The 20,181-nt window shown below is 46.0% G+C and overlaps 2 protein-coding genes across 15 annotated transcripts in view; both read left to right on the top strand.

Annotated features, from left to right (window-relative positions):
* The window catches only part of LOC144491385 (nuclear body protein SP140-like protein), an 85,654-nt gene extending 65,567 nt beyond the window's left edge, over window positions 1–20,087 (top strand). For 8 of the 11 annotated variants that reach the window (XM_078209132.1, XM_078209140.1, XM_078209136.1 and 5 more), the window contains 4 exons: window positions 1,225–1,345; window positions 2,152–2,226; window positions 4,667–4,810; window positions 7,334–7,570. In XM_078209132.1, coding sequence (XP_078065258.1) covers window positions 1,225–1,345; window positions 2,152–2,226; window positions 4,667–4,810; window positions 7,334–7,438 — 445 coding nt within the window. In that variant the 3' untranslated portion in view covers window positions 7,439–7,570. Of the gene's footprint in view, window positions 1–1,224; window positions 1,346–2,151; window positions 2,227–4,666; window positions 4,811–7,333; window positions 8,155–11,284; window positions 11,306–18,855; window positions 19,202–19,696; window positions 19,729–19,968 lie in introns of those variants that run through there. The other 3 variants (XM_078209135.1, XM_078209133.1, XM_078209139.1) reach the window with 3 other exon arrangements.
* aire (autoimmune regulator) overlaps window positions 20,047–20,181 on the top strand; it is a 47,074-nt gene continuing 46,939 nt past the window's right edge. For all 4 annotated transcript variants that reach the window (XR_013497435.1, XM_078209144.1, XM_078209143.1 and 1 more), the window contains exon 1: window positions 20,047–20,148. The gene's annotated coding sequence lies outside the window, so the exon portion shown is untranslated. The remainder of the gene's footprint in view (window positions 20,149–20,181) is intronic.

Below are 20,181 nucleotides of genomic sequence, written 5' to 3'. Positions count from 1 at the left end.
TGGTTTGATGTTTGACAATTACCAGAGGCTTTAATTTAATTCTGTCGGCCATGCAGCCTAGTAACACCTTTACTTAACTGATCACGAGACTTGAGTCCTGTAACTGATTATTCAGTTAACTACTGTTGCAGTAGCCTTGCAGTTTTACTTTTCAGAGAGCTTAAAACTCCCCCATCTTCTCTTTCTCTGACCCACACTGAATACTTTGGGTGGAATTTTCCAGCCCGCAGCCCCCAGGCATGCTTTCTGGCGGTGGAGGCGGCTCGCCATTGGCTGGATCTTTCAGTCCTGCCGATGTCCATGGCTTTTTGTATGTTTTGCTCATCCCACCACTGGGGAACCTGCCGTGTAGGGTTGCCTTTGGTGTTCCTGGAAGTTCCTGCTGACGGGATGGACTGGAAAATCCCGCCCTCCTCTGTGAAGTCCAGACTGTGTCTTGTGTTACTGGATCACTGTCGCTAGGCAACAGTAAAGCTTTTCCACTTGTTTTCCACAGATGTTTCAATCCCTATTAACCCATCTCTTTAAGTTCAAGGGTCGTGAAACCTCATCAAAAATGAATATATACAAGCAAACCAAAACACAAGAAACCTTTTAGTCACAAATCTCCAGACTCCCAAGCACTAAGGTTCATAAATAAAACTCAATTGAAACTGGAAAAAAAATTCCCTTTCTTAACACAAAAAATATATTATTCATAACATTTCTGAAAGATACGAAAAAGATCACCATACTTAAAGTAAAAAAAAAGTAAAGTTTATTTATTAGTCACAAGTAAGGCTTGTATCAACATTGCAATGAATTTCCTGTGAAATTCCCCTAGTCGCCACACTCCGGCACCTGTTCGGGTCAATGCACCTAACCAGCACATCTTTCAGACTGTGGGAAGAAACCGGAGCACCCGGAGGAAACCCATGCAGATATCAGGAGAATATGCAAACTCCACACAGACAGTGATCCAAGCCAGGAAACGAACCCGGAACCCTGGTGCTAACCACTGTGCCGCCCTACTTAACACATGACCCCAGGTCACACAAGCATTTAACTAAATATTGACCAATAATGATGTATGGAAGAGAGGGATCAGTAAATTAGTGAATGAAGTAAAGTTAGTTAGTGTAATAGAGGAACAAACTTTGACATGAGGACAATTGCATTTCCTTTTGGCCTGTATTTAATTGAAAGATTTCACTTAAAGATCTCAATTTTGCCAATTAATTCCAGTGAGAAATTTGTCTGCACTTACTGCAAAATGGACAAGTTATCAGCAAATAAAGAAAGGCCAAGTGTCTCCCACAGTGAATTCAGTGTACATCAATCAGCCATGACACCAAAGTACATTCTGGTAAGTCTGTGTGGTAACAGCATCAAATCCCATCCATATAATTGACACTCAGTAAGTTGTGAAACCTATGATGCAATAGTGTGAAGATTAGTTTTTCATACAGTAAACGCAATGATTTGAATGTCCATTCTTCACTCCATGAGGTCTGGACCTCAGGAGAATGCTGAGAAGGTTAATTCTTCACTCTGCACATTCTATTCCCAACAGGCTATTAATTGTTCAAACACTGTTAGTACCCATTGACCTTTCATGTTAAGCTTTCATCTACTCTCCTACTTCTGTTATCCAATTAAATGGGAGGTTTAATCTGCACTTTTATAAATTGCATGCATTGAATCTTCCTTTTTGCTCTTGGGTACATGTATAAAAGCCATCTTTTGAATTTGTTTTTTACAGCCTCATTGAGAGGAATTGTTTAACCTTGGTTAATTCCCCAACCTTTGTACTGAGCCACAAAGACCATGATGCTGACTTTTGTTTGAGCTAGCTGATCTTAGCCTATATGTCCATGGGAGGACTCCAGTTGGCCTCAGTACCCTGACATTCAGGAGGAGAAATATTGTCCCAGATTTCTCTCTGAACACCCTTCAGAATTCCTGTTGAATATTGGGCATGCTGGATAAGGACAGGGTTATATTCAGCTGTGATTCTTCCTATGACCAAATAGTCACTGATGTTGTCACAGTCCAGAGCTGGTATTTAGGGCGTCTCAATAATTGAATTTACATCTTAAAGAGGAATAAGCAAATGCTAACCTGTGTGTTCTCATTTATTATTTGTATTAAACTGACTGTTTTTAATTACAGAAATGTGAATATATTTTACTCCAGCTGTATCGTAAGCAAGAGTGTGTGGTGTTTGATAAAAATCCCTGTGACACTGTAAGTATTTGACTTGAGTCACCAACGTTTGCAATCCACTTGTGTTTAGTTCTGTAAAGTAAGTGTGAGGGTGAAAATGCCTATTGTAATCAGTAGAATATGTGAGACTTAACATGCATGCTAAATGTGGTTAGAATAAAGATGCGCTAAATCTATTGAATGCACTAAGTGCATGTTTGAACTAATGCACGCGCTAATTGTGTTAGACCAAGAGCATGCAGAAAGGTATGTATGACGACCATCATGTAGACACATGTAATGTATCAGAGTTCACATGGTGGTATTTTGCTCACCATTGCTAAATATGTATTAAACCATATAAGTTTATCAAGATTGTATTGAAATGTCACACATGAGCTAGCACATGCATTAAATGTGCATTAGAATAAGTGTGTATGCCTGTCTAGTACAAATCCATCTCACAGCCCATCCACCGTTTTCCTTCCCTCCCTGTACTTACACCCTCAGCCGATACTTCGACTTTTCTCCTATTTAAAATCCACCCTTATACTGCCCTGTAAAACGCTGAAAATTTTATCTGTCGGCTGTGCTATGGAAATGGAACTTGTTAGTGAATGAGAATTAGTTCAAAAGTGTTCTACACCGACAGCAGTTAGCAGTGTTCTTCGAAATAATGCTTTCAACATTTTGATCAATTCAAAAGTCTCCTTTCCAACAATACAAACCCTTACATAAGGACGTAAGAACTAGGATCAGGTTTAGACAATATGGTCCCTCGAGCCTGATCCACCCGCCATTCAATATGATCATGGCTAATCTTTTCGTGGACTCAGCTCCACTTATCCGCCCGCTCATCATAAGCCTTAATTCCTTTACTGTTCAAAAATCTATCTATCTTTGCCTTAAGAACATTCAACAAGGTAGCCTCAACTGCTTCACTGGGCAGGGAATTCCACAGATTCACAACCCTTTGGGTGAAGAAGTTCCTCCTCAACTCAGGCCTAAATCTGCTCTACCTTATTTTGAGGCTATGCATCTAGTTCTAGTTTCACCTGCCAGTGGAAATAACCTCCCTGCTTCTATCTTATTTATTCTCTTCATAATTTTATATGTTTCTATAAGATTCCCCCTAATTCTTCTGAATTCCAATGAGTATAGTCCCAGTCTACTCAGCCTCTCCTCATAAGCCAACCCTCTCATTACCTTCCCTAATCATTCCTTCGAGATTAAATTCTTCCTTATCAGAATCATCCTGACTTTTGGTTTATCATTCCCGGTCGATGTGGTACACACATAGGGCAGGACTTTCCTTCCCAGGGTGGGAAACAGGAGAAGGGGCTTTTTCCAGGTCCCGAATCGGCCCTCGGGGCAGGGAACAATCACTCTTTGGGGTTTTAACAGAAGCTCCTCCATAATCAGCATGGAGCCAGCTTCCCTGTCCAACTAAGTGCACCGGGCATATTCCCAAAGCTGAAGGGCCAATCAGAGGCCTTCCAGTTTGAGACAAGCAGAGCTCCAATGGTTGGTAAGTATGTGGATACTTCAACATCCCGGTGCCCTCTCACTGAATTTTTAAAACATTTTAAATTAATAAAACAGATACACAAACTAGGCCACCACTGCTGGGCAAATTCCCATTCAGGGTGACCTTTGAGTCTACCCATGACCATGCAGGACATGTAGGCCTGTGTGTAGTACTAGCACCCCAGCCAAGCTGCTGCTGGGTCCCCCCACTCCCCTCACATTGAGAAATTGGAGGCAAATTGGAAAATCTTGGACAGCCTCCATTCTGTGTGTTGAGCAAGGCTCTTGATAAGTCTAATTGGTTTAGGGGCTTGGCTAAAACGGCCAGGATCAGAAATGATCGGTGCCAGGAACCAGGCCATTGTTTCTGACCTCAGTGATAAATTCAGCCCATTGTGCTGTTCTTTGGCCGTACTAACTCATATCGAATTGCACTCATTCCCCAGAAACAATGGTATAATTTCCGATGTGGTCCTCTTCATTCCAAATGATATGCCGCTCATGTTCCGGATGCACTCACTCTTGCTCTGTGCTCCTAGAAATTTAGACACCGCTTTTCACTGTCTGTATTTTTACACTTCCATATACAGTCCTGGTCATTCAGTCACTGATATTTAATGTATATTTTTGCCATTCCCAGTCTATGACTCCACATTCCTCATAAAGGAACTTTATATTCTGTGACCATCCAAACCCTCCAGTTGAAACAGGATTGGGTGTTTAATCAGAGTGGGGAAATACACATTCCATTTTGATTTTAAATGTCTGTAATTTTTCCTATGCACTTGGAGGGTTCGTATATTCTACTAGTTCTCTTGGCTCTGGCAGGTTTCATGTGGTGTTCTATTTATTCTTGATCCAGAGTCTTGCACCTACAGCAATAGTCAGTGGTTGTTTCATGTTGATACTCTTGAGGGTTCTCTGGACAGTCCTGTTCATTCTTGGTCTTTCCCAGATTCTAATGTACAACGATACCATTGAACACCCCATGTGGCTCTGCAGGGTGAAGGAGAGGCTGGCCAAGAACGAATACCAGATTGTGGGAGGTTTTATCGATGACATGAGGTTAATCTTCCATAACTGCGCCAGATTCAACCAGGTAATCTAGAAAGCAGCATGGTTTTGCCACCGGGACTCTCCTCAGTGCAGTAATGGAGGCTCCTAAAGAGAATTACATATTAATTGCAGCTCCAGACCGGTGTTATAAAGAACCCCTGTGGAAATTGTGGGACACTATCTGCTTCACTTGCTTTGTTGAAATTCTTCCTTGGGATGTGGGTGTCACTGGCTGGGCCAACATTTGTTGCCCATACTAATTGTCCTTGAACTGAATGGCTTGAAAGGTCATTTCAGAGGGCAGTTAGGAGTCAATCACATTGTTCTCCCTTCCTTGCATTTTAGAAACTAATCATTTGGGGTTACTACCATGTTGCTATTTCACTGTGTGCTGCACAGGCCATTTTTGACACATTGTTTGGTTCTGGACAGACTATGGTGGGCTTTAGTGATATAAGATTGGTCAGTGGTCATTGTGTAGATTGGCAGCCAGCTGCAGCTATTAGGCAGAAGTGGGATCGAAGCAAGGCCCAGAAAGAGAAACCAGTAAAAACTGGGAAATGATTGGTACTGGTCCAAGCTGAAATTCCCTTTTAAGGTATACAAGACCAGTTCAAACTAGTACCTCATAATTCCCCAAGTTTTAATGGTCTATACTTTTGGGATTGGGGTGGAATTGTGAATAAGTGCGGATGATAGGAAGAGGAATGGGCCTTTTTCTGAGGTACTGCTGCCACAAGTGGAAACTGGGCCATTTCTAAAGGTTTCTAATTCAGAGCATCCTGGTTTTCTCTGTTTGCTGAGTACAGAACAGTAAGAGTTTTAACAACACCAGGTTAAAGTCCAACAGGTTTATTTGGTAGCAAATGCCATTAGCTTTTGGAGCTCTGCTCCTTCGTCAGATGGAGTGGATATCAGTGGATACAGAACAGTAACCAGGGAGAGGATTCCTGGGGTGAGTGAGGGGGTCTGGGGGCAGGGAGTGAGCAAAAGGGGCTGGGGGTAATGAATGAGTGAGAGAGGCTGGGAGGCAGGAAGAGAGTGAGAGGGGCTGGATGTAGGGAGAAGGAGAGAGGGTCGGGGATAGGGACTGAGCAAGAGAGGTTGGGGGCAGGGAAAGAGTGAGAGTAGCTGGGGGCAGGGAGTGAGAAAGAGGGGCTGGGGACAGGGAGTGAGCGAGAGAGGCTGGGGGCAGGGAGAGAGTGAGAGGGGCTGGGAGCAGGGAGAGAGTGAGAGAGGCTGGGGGCAGGGAGAGAGTGAGAGGGGCTGGGGGCAGGGAGAGAGTGAGAGGGGCTGGGGGCAGGGAGAGAAGTGAGAGAGACTGGGGGCAGGGAGAGGGAGAGAGGGGCTGGGAGCAGGGAGTGAATAAGAGGGGCTGGGGGCAGGGAGAGGGAGAGAGGGGCTGGGGGCAGGGAGTGAGAAAGAGGGGCTGGGGGCAGGGAGTGAGAAAGAGGGGCTGGGGGCAGGGAGTGAGCGAGAGAGGCTGGGGGAAGGGAGAGAGTGAGAGGGGCTGTGGGTAGAGAGAAGGAGAGAGGGATTGGGAGCAGGGAGAGGGAGACTGGGGGTGGGAAGAGAGTGAGAGGGACTGGGGGCAGGGAAATGGAGAGAGGGGCTGGAGGCAGCAAGAGAGGGGCTAGGGGAGGGAGAGGGGGCTGGGGGCAGGAGAGGGAGAGAGGGTTTTGGGGCAGGAGAGGGAGAGAGGGGCTGGGGGCAGGAGAGGGAGAGAGGGGCTGGGGGCAGGAGAGGGAGGGAGAGAGGGGCTGGGGGTGGGTGAGGGAGAGAGGGGCTGGGGGCAGGAGAGGGGCTGGGGGTAGGAGAGGGGCTGGAGGCAGGAGAGGGAGAGAGGGGCTGGGGGCAGAAGAGGGGCTGGGGGTAAGAGAGGGAGAGAGGGGCTGGGGGTAGGAGAGGGAGAGAGGGGCTGGGGGAGGGAGAGAGGGGCTGGGGGTAGGAGAGGAAGAGAGGGGCTGGAGGCAGGAGAGGGAGAGAGGGGCTGGAGGCAGGAGAGGGAGAGAGGGGCTGGAGGCAGGAGAGGGAGAGAGGGGCTGGGGGTAGGAGAGGGAGAGAGGGGCTGGGGGTAGGAGAGGGAGCGAGGGGCTGGGGGCAGGAGAGGGGCTGGGGGCAGGAGAGGGAGCGAAGGGCTTTGGACAGACAGAAGGAGAAAAGAGCTGAGGTCTCAGGGTGTTGGAGAGGGCGCAGTGAGTGAGAGAGAGGAAGCTGGAGGGCTGAGACCGAGGGAGGATGGGAGGCATACTTGTGGGGACAAAAAGCAAAAGAGAAGGAAGGCAGGGGGAGAGAGTGAGGGGGGGGGGCTTCAGTGACAACATGAGAGAGAGACAGAATGAAAGGGGGTTGTGGGAGACTGAGGGGGCTGGAGAAGGAAGGAGGGAGGGAGTAAGATAGGTTGGACAAAGAGTGAGAAGACTAACGGAGCATAGAGTTAGTGGGACAAGGAGACTGAATGAGTCAGGAGGTCTCAGAGGACTGTGTGAGGGGACAAAGAGCGACTGAGAGTGGGATATGCTATTGTTTCAGAGAGTTCATCAATTGCTTCTCTTCTTCCTACTAGGATAATGAATTTGAAGCCATTGGAAGCCAACTTAGTGATGAATTTGAAGAGATTATGATGCAGGCGTTTGATATCAGTAACACTTTATATCCCATGAATAGATGAATGAACATTGGTTTATTAACCCAAGACTACAATAGAGAGTCTGAATTGCACTTTTTGAAACACACACATTTTTATAAATCTACATATATTTTCTGTACTTTTTAATAAAATTTAAAGCTAATGAATGAATGCAATATTGTTGGTTGCTCTCTGTTTCTGTGTCTTGTATATGTCGTTGTAGGGATGGAGAATTTATCATCTGTGGGTGTGTGTATATATGTGGTATATAAGTGTGCATGCTAGTGCAAGGCATGTCCGTGTAAACAAAGACTTGCATTTATATTGCACTTTTCATGATCTGAGGCATCCCAAAGCACTTTACAATGAAATCACTGAGATAAAGTAGGAAGCACAGCTGATAACTTGTGCACAGCAAGCTCCTGTAAGCAGTAATGTGCTAATGAGCAGATTATCTGTTTCTGTGATGTTGATTGAGGAATTAGTATTGGATAAAGCTCCTGATCTTTGAAATTGTCATGGAATCTTTTACATTCACTGGAGAGGGCTGCTGTGGCTTTGGTTTAATTTTAATCCCACACCCTAAACAAGGTACCTCTGACAGTGCAGTGCTCCCTCTGTACTGCACTGAAATATCAGTCTAGATTTCTGAGCTCAGATCTCTGCAGTGGGACTTGAACCCATAGCCTTTTGATTGAGTTTGGTGCTAACAACTGAACCAGTGCTGACTTGTCCCCTTTCAAAAATATTTCAGGCATCGGGACTATTTCTGGGACCCAACACTGCATGGATCAGAGGTGTATCAACAGTGCTGGGGATCATCTGGGAGGTGGTCAATTAAGAGGCTGCATCTGCATTTGCCATCCAAATCAGGACATTGCGAGCCTCTCCATTGGAGACTGGCAGCCCTCACTGTAAGACGAGTGGGTAGCCGGCTGGAGTGTTGGAGTAGCAAGTACTCCAGCTGCCACTGGAGTCTATGAAGCAGGTGTAAGGTTCACTGCATATCATTATCAAAGACATCCATCTGCATAATGTCTTTACTCAGTGGCAATGATCTGGAGATGTGCTCTTTAACAACCTGAAAAGCAATGGTGTGATGTTGCCATCTCACGCCTGCCAGGGGTCCAACACGATGTGGAGATGCCGGCGTTGGACTGGGGTAAACACAGTAAGAAGTTTAACAACACCAGGTTAAAGTCCAACAGGTTTATTTGGTAGCAAAAGCCACACAAGCTTTCGGAGCTCCCAGCCCCTTCTTCAGGTGAGTGGGAATTCTGTTCACAAACAGGGCATATAAAGACACCGACTCAATTTACATGAATAATGGTTGGAATGCGAATACTCACAGCTAATCAAGCCTTTAAGAAACAAAACAACGTGAGTGGAGAGAGCATCAAGACAGGCTAAAAAGATGTGTATTGTCTCCAGACAAGACAGCCAGTGAAACTCTGCAGGTCCAGGCAACTGTGGGGGTTACAAATAGTGTGACATGAACCCAATATCCCGGTTGAGGCCGTCCTCGTGTGTGCGGAACTTGGCTATCAGTTTCTGCTCAGCGACTCTGCGCCGTCGTGTGTTGCGAAGGCCACCTTGGAGAACGCTTACCCGAAGATCAGAGGCCGAATGCCCGTGACCGCTGAAGTGCTCCCCAACAGGAAGAGAACAGTCTTGCCTGGTGATTGTCGAGCGGTGTTCATTCATCCGTTGTCGCAGCGTCTGCATAGTTTCCCCAATGTACCATGCCTCGGGACATCCTTTCCTGCAGCGTGTCAGGTAGACAACGTTGGCCGAGTTGCAAGAGTATGTACCGTGTACCTGGTGGATGGTGTTCTCACGTGAGATGATGGCATCTGTGTCGATGATCCGGCACGTCTTGCAGAGGTTGCTGTGGCAGGGTTGTGTGGTGTCGTGGTCACTGTTCTCCTGAAGGCTGGGTAGTTTGCTGCGGACAATGGTCTGTTTGAGGTTGTGCGGTTGTTGTTTTGTTTCTTAAAGACTTGATTAGTTGTAAGTATTCGCATTCCAACCATTATTCACGTAAATTGAGTTTGTGTCTTTATATGCCCTGTTTGTGAACAGAATTCCCACTCACCTGAAGAAGGGGCTTGGAGCTCCGAAAGCTTGTGTGGCTTTTGCTACCAAATAAACCTGTTGGACTTTAACCTGGTGTTGTTAAACTTCTTACGGGGTCCAACACTGCAGAGGGATAGCATTGTTCTGGAGATTCCACCAGAGTTCAGAAATATAGATGAAGTAGCCTTTAGAGCACCTTGATTGGATATCAGGTTGCCAGCCACTGCCACAGGGAACCCACTTCCCGGTGTTCCCTGGAGGTGGGAACACCTTGGAGAGTATACCCGACATGCAGCATTCCAAATTTACGTGCCCACCTCCAAAATGACCTCTGCAGCATTGTACCAGCCCCAGATGGAGGTGCACTCCCTTCAGCAGTGATCTGCCCTGTAACAGCGGGCTTCCAATCAACATACCACCTGGGCATATAACTAATATTACCGATGAAAATGAAAATTGAGTGTTTTCGAAAATGAGAAGCGATGTCTGATACACAAAACCATTTTTCTGTTGGGGTGACAAGTTGAATCATTGAATCCCTACAGTGCAGAAGGTCATTCGACCCATTGAGTCTGCACCAGCCACAATCCCACCCAGGCCCTATTCCCGTAACCCCACATATTTACCCTGCTAATCCACTGACACTAGGGTCAATTTAGCATAGCCAATCAACCTGACCCGCACATCTTTGGACTGTGGGAGAAACCAGAGCATCCGGAAGAAAATCACGCAGACACGGGAGAATATGCAAACTCCACACAGACAGTGACCTGGGGCCAAAATTGAACCCGGGTCTCTGGCGCTGTGAGGCAGCAGTGCTAATCACTATGCCACCGTGCCGCTCCCCCTGTACTGGGAAGGTAAGGGTTACTCAGCTTCTAACTGCAGAGATGCTCACTGTGATGTGTCACCTAAGATAAAACTAACAAATAGTTCAGGAAATTTTCCAAAACTCTGCACTCTCTCAGCCTCGTGCTGAGTTCCCGAGGGTGTTTGCCATTATTAATTTGGTCTTTGAAATTTTTGAGCGGTTAAGATTTTGTACAATCTAACAGTTTGAGTGGGGACTTCCAGCTGTTAGCCAAGCACTCTGCTACCCTGGGCCCATTGTTCCAAGTTGATGCATGATTTACAGCCAGAGATTTCCTTTCTTAACATAGAAACTTAGCTCTCTGTGTGCTTTTCATTTGATCGCCATCAGCAGAGTTTGGATGGGATGGGCTTTCTGGAGCAGCAATGCCCGGAATTCTCTTGTCCCACCCGCCATGGGAATTGTAGCAGGCGGGGGGGGGGGGCGGGGATGGACCATACAAAGGTCCATTGACCTAGGGCGGGATTCTCCGGTTTTGAGGCGAACGCAGCCAGAGAATCCCGCCAAATATTATGTTTCTTTGCAATATTTTAATATGTTCCCTGATTGTGGATCAGTGAGGATCTATCCCACATTACCTTAATCTACCTACAGCCTGATGCTAAAATTACTTTTGACAGGAATTGGACAAAGTGCAACAATGGGGCTGCTGATTTGCTGTCGCTGTTTGACCTTAGACTATCTTATAGACTTGGAATTCATGCCCACCTTGCTTGGCTGGTCATTTCAAAGAGCTCAGAAGACATGATTATTTTTGGGCAGCCATGACTTTGGGCTCAAACCCAATGGATATAAGTGCAGTTGGGTCACCTACAATCATTGATGGAACTGAGCAGAGCTTTTTAACATTCTGTTACTGTTGTACAACCTGAAGCAAAGTGAGCTAAAGAACCTGCATATTCAGAGGAGTGCTTAACTCTGTTTTTTATATTCTTTCACAGGAGGTGGATGTCACTGGCTAGGTCAGTATTTAGCTAGCCATCTCAAATTTCTTTATTCCCTATTCATTCATGAGGTGTGGATTGCCGACTGGGCCAACATTCGTTGTGTTTGAACTGAGGCCATTTTCTTGCATTAGAGGCCAGACCAGTTTTCCTTCCTCCCCTAAAGGACATTAGTGAACGAGATAGGTTTTTACAACAATCAACAATGTTTCATGGTCATCATTAGACTTTTAATTCCAGATTTTTGTATTGAATCAAATTCCACCATCTGCCGTGGGATTCAAACCCAGGTCCCCAAAGCATTGCCCTGGGTCTTTGCATTACTAGTCCAGTGAAAATACCACTACACCATCACCACCTGTGGTGTTTACATATTGGGCATGCAATGTTGCTAACCTCGTCGAGCCATGCCCAATAAGCCCCTTGGAGATTTGACCAATATCAGGTAAACCCTATGTCAGTGCTCTTTATGACATTGGTGAATTCATGTGTCTCTGGCAGTTGGGTTTCCACCATCATGGGACATTGCAGTGTCTATGCTTGGGGTATAATGAAATCACAAACACACTCTTTCTAACAAAAAAATGGATCTCAGCAATTTGCCTTCCCATGTGATAATGCTTTACTCTCTGTCAATGGTTGTGGAATAACCTCCTCCGGAACTCCCCAGCATCACAGATGTCAGTCTTCAGCCAATTTAATTCACTCCATGTACAATCAAGAAACATCTGAAGGCACTAAAAATTGCAAAGGCTATGGGCCCTGACAATTTTCCAGCAATAGTACTGAAAACTTGTGCTCCAGAACTTGCCGTGCCCCTAACAAAACTGTTCCATTTACAAGCATTCAAGTCAGGAGCATCATGGAATACTTTACACTTTTCTGGATGAGTGCAGTTCCAACAACACGCAATAAGCTTGACAACATCCAGGATAAAACAGCCCACTTGATTGGCACCCCATCAACAAACATTCACTCTTTCCAACACTAACCCACAGTGGCAGCAGCATATACCATCTAGAAGATACAATGCAGGAATTCACCAAGGCTCCTTAGATAGCACCTTTCAAACCCATGACCATTATAATTTAGAAGGACAAGGGCAGCAGATAAATGGGAACACCACCTGGTAGATCCCCTCCAAGCCACTCAACATCCTGACTTGGGAATATATTGCCATTCCTTCACTGTTGCTGAGTCAAAATCCTGGAACTCCCTCCCTAACAACACTGTGGGTGTACCTAAAACACATGACTGCAGCAGTTCAAGAGGGTAGCTTGCCACCACCTTCTTCATTATGGATGGACAATAAATGCTCGCTGAGCCAATGATGCCCACATCTCAGTATTGTTACCTGGTCATAGGTGTGCTGTTGTCTGAATTCAAATAGACTCCAATCTAGCTATAGAAGAAAGAAAGATTTGCATTTTTATATGCTTTTCGTGACCATTGGCCATCTCAAAGCGTTTTAAAGCAAATGAAGTACTTTTTGAAATGTAGTCACTGTTATAATGTTGGAAATTCTCACAAACCGCAATGTGTTGATGGCCAAATATTTCTTTTGTGATGTTGAATGAAGGTTTAAATATTGGCCAGGACGCCAGGGATAATAACCCCCACTTTGCTTCAAACAATGTCATGAGATCTTTGACATCCACCCAAGCAGGCAAATGGGGCCTCAGTTTAATGTCACATCTGAAAGGCAACACCTCTGACTGTACAGTATTCCCTTGATTTTTTTATTCTCAAGCCCTTGAAGTGGGGATTGAACCCAGAACCTTGATACTCAGAGCCGAGAGTGCAATAGCTATCTGGAGAAGAAAAGGGTTCATTATTCCATTACCAAAACAGAGTAAAAAGTGATTCAGGACAACAAATGTAATAAACTAATAAAATATCAACTCAGGGCAGGTCGGGTAGAGCAATAAATGCAGGTCATTGACAATGAATAATAAAAACCTTTTCAGCAAGTGGTATCATGGAGTTCATTGTAATGCTAACCAGTTCAATAGCATTGCAACCAAACCAAGATTGTCTGGTTTTAAATCTTACAATATTGGTAGTAAATGTAAGGGTAAATGATATTTTGAACTGGTTCGCATTACAATGAACTCCATGATACCATGGGCTGAAAAGGTTTTTATTATTCATTGTCAATGACCTGCATTTATTGTTCAATCCGACCTGCCCTGAGGTGATATTTTTGACACAACAGAGGGCATTAGGAAGTTGCTATGAAACAGGAGATACGTATTGGATGGACCAGATAAGAACATTAGAGTCATTATAATGCAAAAGGAGGCCATTCAGCCAGTCAAATCCATGCTGGCTTTCTGTGGGAGATCCAATCTGTCCCATTACCCTACTCTATCCCCTTAGCCATGTAAATTTACTTCCCTCGACCAACTTCCTTCACAAGTCATTCATCATCTCTGTTACCACTACTGCCATAGGTCAAATGGAACCTTACAGCAATCTAACAGTTTCATGGCACTTTTCACAGTTGCCAGTTTTTTATTCGAGATTTGTAAACTGAATTCAAAATCTCAAACTTACACATTTGGTGGATTTAAACTCATAGTTCCCTGGATTATTAAACCAGACCTGTGGAATACTATGAATGTGTATATAATGATGCACAGGTAAAGGCCCTCTGGTCTATTTAGCCTTTCCCACACAATTGTGATAATATGGATCACAATTTATACACTCACCACCCGACCCAAGGCCAAGTGACCACTTGGGAGGAGTGAAAAAACGGATAAAAACCCAAGTCAATTTGGCAAAAGAATTTGGGACTGACCCATCTAAGCGGTCAAATGAGACCAGGAGATTACTCTGGCCCTGCATTACCTGCTGAAATGACAGTTTGTACAAAGTATTTACCCTCCTAGCCAGATACAGGTCCAGCTCCCTCTCAAAGGAATTCAGGAAATCAGTGTCCATCACAACAGAGGTTTACAATCCCCTGACATCCAGCCGAGGGCTGGCTTTATACAACTTAACATGATGATCTAGGGTCTTCCCTAATCAATTAAATTGGAACAAATTATAAACCCGATCACAATCTGCCCTTCACAGTCTCACAAACCCGATCAGATCCATCCTAAGCTTTGCTGTCCTAACATGTGGAATCCCAACTTTTAGCCTATCTTGATAGCTAAGATGCTTTACTTAATTTAGTTGAGTGACCCGCCTCACCTTTCCAGAACCTCAATATCATCCAACATTTGCATGCAGACCCCAAAATTGGACACAGAACTCCAAATGAAACTTGACCATGGTCCTGTACAAAGACAACGGGCCCGATTTTACCAAAACGGGCGTGAAATCGCCGATTCCGAGCAGATCGCGGCTTTACCGACACCCGATTCAGGCGTGGGTCCGGCCCATTTGCATGCATTTAAATCGACTTAATGAACCGCGTGCCCAACTCTACTGCCAAATCCCACTTTACCGTCTTCTGGTCTGATGCGGGATCCGCGCTCTAATCGACCTGCCGAATAAAAATCCGAAGTCACCGCTGCAGCCTCCGAAGAACGGGGTCAGAGACTGCAACGGCTCTCTGACCCAGCTCCTCTTCTGGGAGGGGAGGGGGGGGAGGGAGGAGAGGTGCGACTGATCATCCCCTGGCGGGGGGGGGGCACACTGCCACTCTGCGGCCGATCGGTGTGGAGGGAGGGGGAAGGGGATTCTGCTGCCACTCTGCGCCAATCAGTAGGGAGGGAGGGGGCAGGGAGTTCCGCTGCCACTCTGCGGCCGATCCCTCCTCCCCACCGGAGGAACGAATCCCTCCTCTCCGGAGTGGCCGCATACTTCAAACACCACGACTGTCATTATTCACCTCAGCGGAACGCTGAGGTGAATAATGACAGTCGTGGTAGAACATAGAACATAGAAAACTACAGCACAAAACAGGCCCTTCGGCCCCACAAGTTGTGCCGAACATATCCCTACCTTTTAGGCCTACCTATAACCCTCCATCCTATTAAGTCCCATGTACTCATCCAGGAGTCTCTTAAAAGACCCTATTGAGTTTGCCTCCACCACCACTGACGGCAGCCGATTCCACTCGCCCACCACCCTCTGTGTGAAAAACTTCCCCCTAACATCTCCTATGTACCTACACCCCAGCACCTTAAACCTGTGTCCTCTTGTAGCAGCCATTTCCACCCTGGGAAAAAGCCTCTGAGAGTCCACCCAATCTATGCCTCTCAACATCTTATATACCTCTATTAGGTCTCCTCTCATCCTACGTCTCTCCAAGGAGAAAAGACCGAGCTCCCTCAGCCTATCCTCATAAGGCATGCCACTCAATCCAGGCAACATCCTTGTAAATCGCCTCTGCACCCTTTCAATCTTTTCCACAACCTTCCTGTAATGAGGCGATCAGAACTGAGCACAGTACTCCAAGTGGGGTCTGACGAGGGTCTTATATAGCTGCATCATTATCCCCGGACTCCTAAACCCAATCCCTCGATTGATAAAGGCCAGCACACCATATGCCTTCTTAACCACCTCCTCCACCTGCGGAGCCGATTTTAGAGTCCTATGGACCCGGACCCCAAGGTCCTTCTGATCCTCTACCGTACTAAGAGTCGTTCCCTTTATATTGTACTCCTTCATCCCATTTGACCTGCCAAAATGGACCACTACGCATTTATCTGGGTTGAAGTCCATCTGCCACTTCTCCGCCCAGTCTTGCATCCTATCTATGTCCCGCTGTAACTTCTGACATCCCTCCAGACTATCCACATCCCCACCAACCTTCATGTCGTCGGCAAACTTACCAACCCATCCCTTCACTTCCTCATCCAGGTCATTTATGAAAATGACAAACAGCAAGGATCCCAGAACAGATCCCTGGGGCACACCACTGGTGACCGACCTCCATTTAGAAAAAGACCCATCTATACACACTCTCTGCCTCCTTTGGGCAAGCTAGTTCTGGATCCACAGGGCAGCAGCCCCTTGGATCCCATGCCCTCTCACTTTTTCGAGAAGCCTTGCATGGGGGACCTTATCGAACGCCTTGCTAAAATCCATATAAACCACATCTACCACTTTCCCTTCGTCAACGTGTTTAGTCACATTTTCGAAGAACTCCACCAGGCTCGTAAGGCACGATCTGCCTTTGACAAAGCCATGCTGAGTATTCTTGAGCATACTAAATCTCTCTAAATGCTCATAAATCCTGTCCCTCAGGATCTTCTCCATCAGCTTACCAACCACTGAGGTTAGACTCACCGGTCGGTAATTTCCTGGGCTATCCCTATTCCCCTTCTTGAAAATAGGAACCACATCCGCAATCCTCCAATCCTCTGGCACCTCTCCCGTCTCCATTGACGACGTAAAGATCATTGCCAGAGGCTCTGCAATCTCTTCCCTCGCCTCCCACAGTAACCTGGGGTACATCCCATCTGGACCCGGCGACTTAACTATCTTGATGCCATTCAAAGATTCCAGCACAACCTCTTTGTTAAAGTCCACATACTCAATCTTTTCAGTCCACCGCAAGCCCACAGTACATCCACCCATGTCCTTCTCCTCTGTGAAAACCGAGGCAAAATACTCATTAAGCACCTCTGCCATTTCTACTGGTTCCGTACAGATTTTCCCGCCTTCACCTTTTATAGGCCCTATTCCTTCACGCCTCATCCTTTTACTCTTCACATATTTATAGAACGCCTTAGGGATTTCTTTAATTCTATTTGCCAAGGCCTTCTTGTGACCCCTTCTGGCTCTCCTAATTTCCTTCTTTAGTCCCTTCCTACAAGCCGTATACTCATCTAGATCCCTATCTTCGCCAAGCTCTCTGAACCTTTTGTACGCTTTCCTTTTCTTCTCGGCTAGGTCCCGCACAGCTTTCGTGCACCACGGTTCCTTTAACCTACCAATTCCTCCCTGTCTGCTCGGAACATTGTCCTGTAGAACCCTAGACAGACATTCCTTGAAAAACTGCCACCTCTCTTCAGTAGATTTCCCCGAGAATACCTCCTTCCAATTTACTCCTCTAATTTGCTGCCTTATGTCTTTATATTTCCCCTTACTCCATATAAACGCTTCCCTAGCTTGCCTGATCCTCTCTTTTTCCAATGCAAACATAAAGGAGATAGAGTTATGATCGCTATCCCCAAGATGCTCTCCCACTGAGAGATCTGACACCTGTCCAGGTTCATTGGTCAGTATCAGATCAAGTACAGCCTCTCCTCTTGTAGGCTTGTCCACATGCTGTGTCAGGAAACACTCCTGAACACACCTAACGAACTCCTCCCCATCCAATCCCCTTACCCTAGGGATATTCCAATCTATGTTTGAGAAATTAAAGTCTCCCATCACAACAACTTTGCTATTATTGCAACTCTCCAGGATCTGTTTCCCTATCTGCTCCTCCACCTCTCTGTCACTATTGGGCGGCCTATAGAAAACTCCCAGCAAAGTGATCGACCCTTTCCCACTCCGAACTTCCACCCACAGAGACTCTGTAGACAATCCCTCCACACCATACACCTTCTCTACAGCTGTGACACTATTCCTGATCAGCAGTGCCACTCCACCCCCTCTCTTGCCTCCCTCCCTGTCCTTCCTGAAACATCTGAATCCCGACACCTGGAGTATCCAGTCCTGTCCCTGAGACATCCAAGTCTCCGTAATGGCCACCACATCACCCTTCCAGGCATCGATCCACGCTCTGAGCTCATCCCCTTTATTCACTATACTCCTGGCATTAAAGTAAACACATCTCAATCCTTTGGTCTGAGCTCTCCCCTTCTCTATCCCCCGTCCATCCTCCCTCTTGCACCATCTATAACCCTTCTCTGTTTGCGAGCTAACTTCTTCGCTCCCAGTCACCTCGTCTCGATCCCCTCCCCCAGTAGCCTTAGCCAACCTTTCCGCCAGGATATTGGTCCCCCTGGGATTCAAGTGCCACCTGTTTTTTGTGTATAGGTCACACCTGCCCTTAAAGCAGTGGTGTTTGAAGTATGTGGCCACTCCGGAGAGGAGGGATTTGTTCCTCCGGTGGGGAGGAGGGATCGGCCGCAGAGTGGCAGCAGAACCCCCTGCCCCTTCCCTCCCCACTGATCGGCTGCAAAGTGGCAGCGCCACTGCCCCCCCCCCAGAGGATGATACGTCACACCTCCTCTCCTCCCACCCCCTCCCCCAGATGGTCTGTATTAGAGAGCCGTTCTCTCTGCTTTTTTCTTTCGCGCCCGGGCGTGCTGCTTCAGATTTTTTTCGAACTGCGCATGCGTAGTTCGGAGCTCCGATCGTTCCAGCAGCGCTAAGCCCCGCCCACAGCGCAAATCGGACCGGAGCCGGCAAAATGCGTATGGGCGCGCTGCAAAGAGGATTCTGGGCTCAGATCCGTATTACACCCGGATCCCGCCCTTAGGCTCCGATTGGTAAAATCAGGCCCAACAACAGTATGCCTCGTCTTATCATTCTCCACAGGAATGCCCCTCAACACCCTATATTCACTCTAGCTGTTGCTTCATGGTACTGCACATATACCTTCAGTGATGTATGAACTAAACTGAACAGATCACTTTTGTCTTTAACTTTTAAAGCAGATAAATTATCCAAAATATATCATCAGCTCCAAGGCACATCCAAGTTAGTTGGGAAAACTAGTGGCCCCTTGAGCAGTTCCAGAGGAAATGCATGATAATGAAGGAGGAACCATGGGAGATCTGAGGTAACAGGAGAGCAACAGAGGGAAACCAAAGTAACCAAAAGATATCTACCAAGATTTCTTATTTCTGCTCTGAAGCATTCAGGTATTTTTCACTCTTTCTGCCAGTAAAAACTGCCTGAATACATAAATTAGAGTGTGAGAACTGAAGGTCGCTCTAATCAGTGAGCTGTACCAATGTTTGGTTTCCATGGAAAGATGGATGAAATTAAGAATTTGATTCTCAGAACATCTGGTAAAAAAATACTGATTTTTTTGCAATGTAAAGAAATGTTGACTTATTCGGTCACTGTAAAGATGCTGAACTGTTGACCAGCTATCCAATAAACAATGGTACTCAGGTCCTAATATTCTGACCCTCTCTGGATCACTTCCTCCTCATCTGAGGCTCTGGCCATTACCAAATCCAATTAAGCGCCATGGTTTGATGGTCAGTGAGGGTGTATTCAGGCAAAACCCAAATTAATTTGTGCACGGGGTTGATCATGTTCACATCTCAATAGGCACTCTGCCAACCCAGCCCATGACTGGAATAATATCTGATTTTCTATCATGGGAGACACCTATCAAGCCAATAGACTGTGAGGTTGGATTGGTCTGTTCTATATGTGTCATTGTTGACAGATTACTTTAGATTTTTTTGTAAAATTCCAGCTGCGTTCATTTGTTAATGCACTTATAAAAAAAGATTTACAATCCTCCTGCATTCATTTCAGAAACTTCAGGGGATTACTCCTTTGTGATAAAGGTATGCTCACCTAATTCTGATATCAGTACATTCATTTAATGCATTAATATTTCATTATGCTAAAGTATAGTTTACTGTACAAGTAATCAAATTGAAATGTGTGTTACTTTAATGTATTATCAACTAATCTACCACTTTTTGATAGAGGTGTGTCAGTCCAATGTATATGAAGCCATTTTCTGTTTCTGTTGAATGCACTATTTGGAACAACAGAGTTGAGGAGCACATCTTTTCTTTCAGGGGGTTTCTCTGTTGGTTTAGGAGAAAGTAGCCTTGTGCAGATAGCATTTTGTGGAACCCAGTGACCAACATTGTTGAATCACAGTCATACAGAAGCCATCAGCCCAACAGGTTCCACATCAGTGTGCTGAGTGCCTCTTCACATCTGGAAGAGATACATGGACCTCACACTGAGGAAAGGTAAATAGGATGGCACTCGCCGACACTTGAGTT

Source organism: Mustelus asterias, chromosome 3 (assembly GCF_964213995.1).
Source record: "Mustelus asterias chromosome 3, sMusAst1.hap1.1, whole genome shotgun sequence".
NCBI lineage: Eukaryota > Metazoa > Chordata > Chondrichthyes > Carcharhiniformes > Triakidae > Mustelus > Mustelus asterias.
The sequence above is the reverse complement of the archived record's forward strand: the minus strand, read 5'-3'. Positions and strand labels throughout refer to the sequence as shown.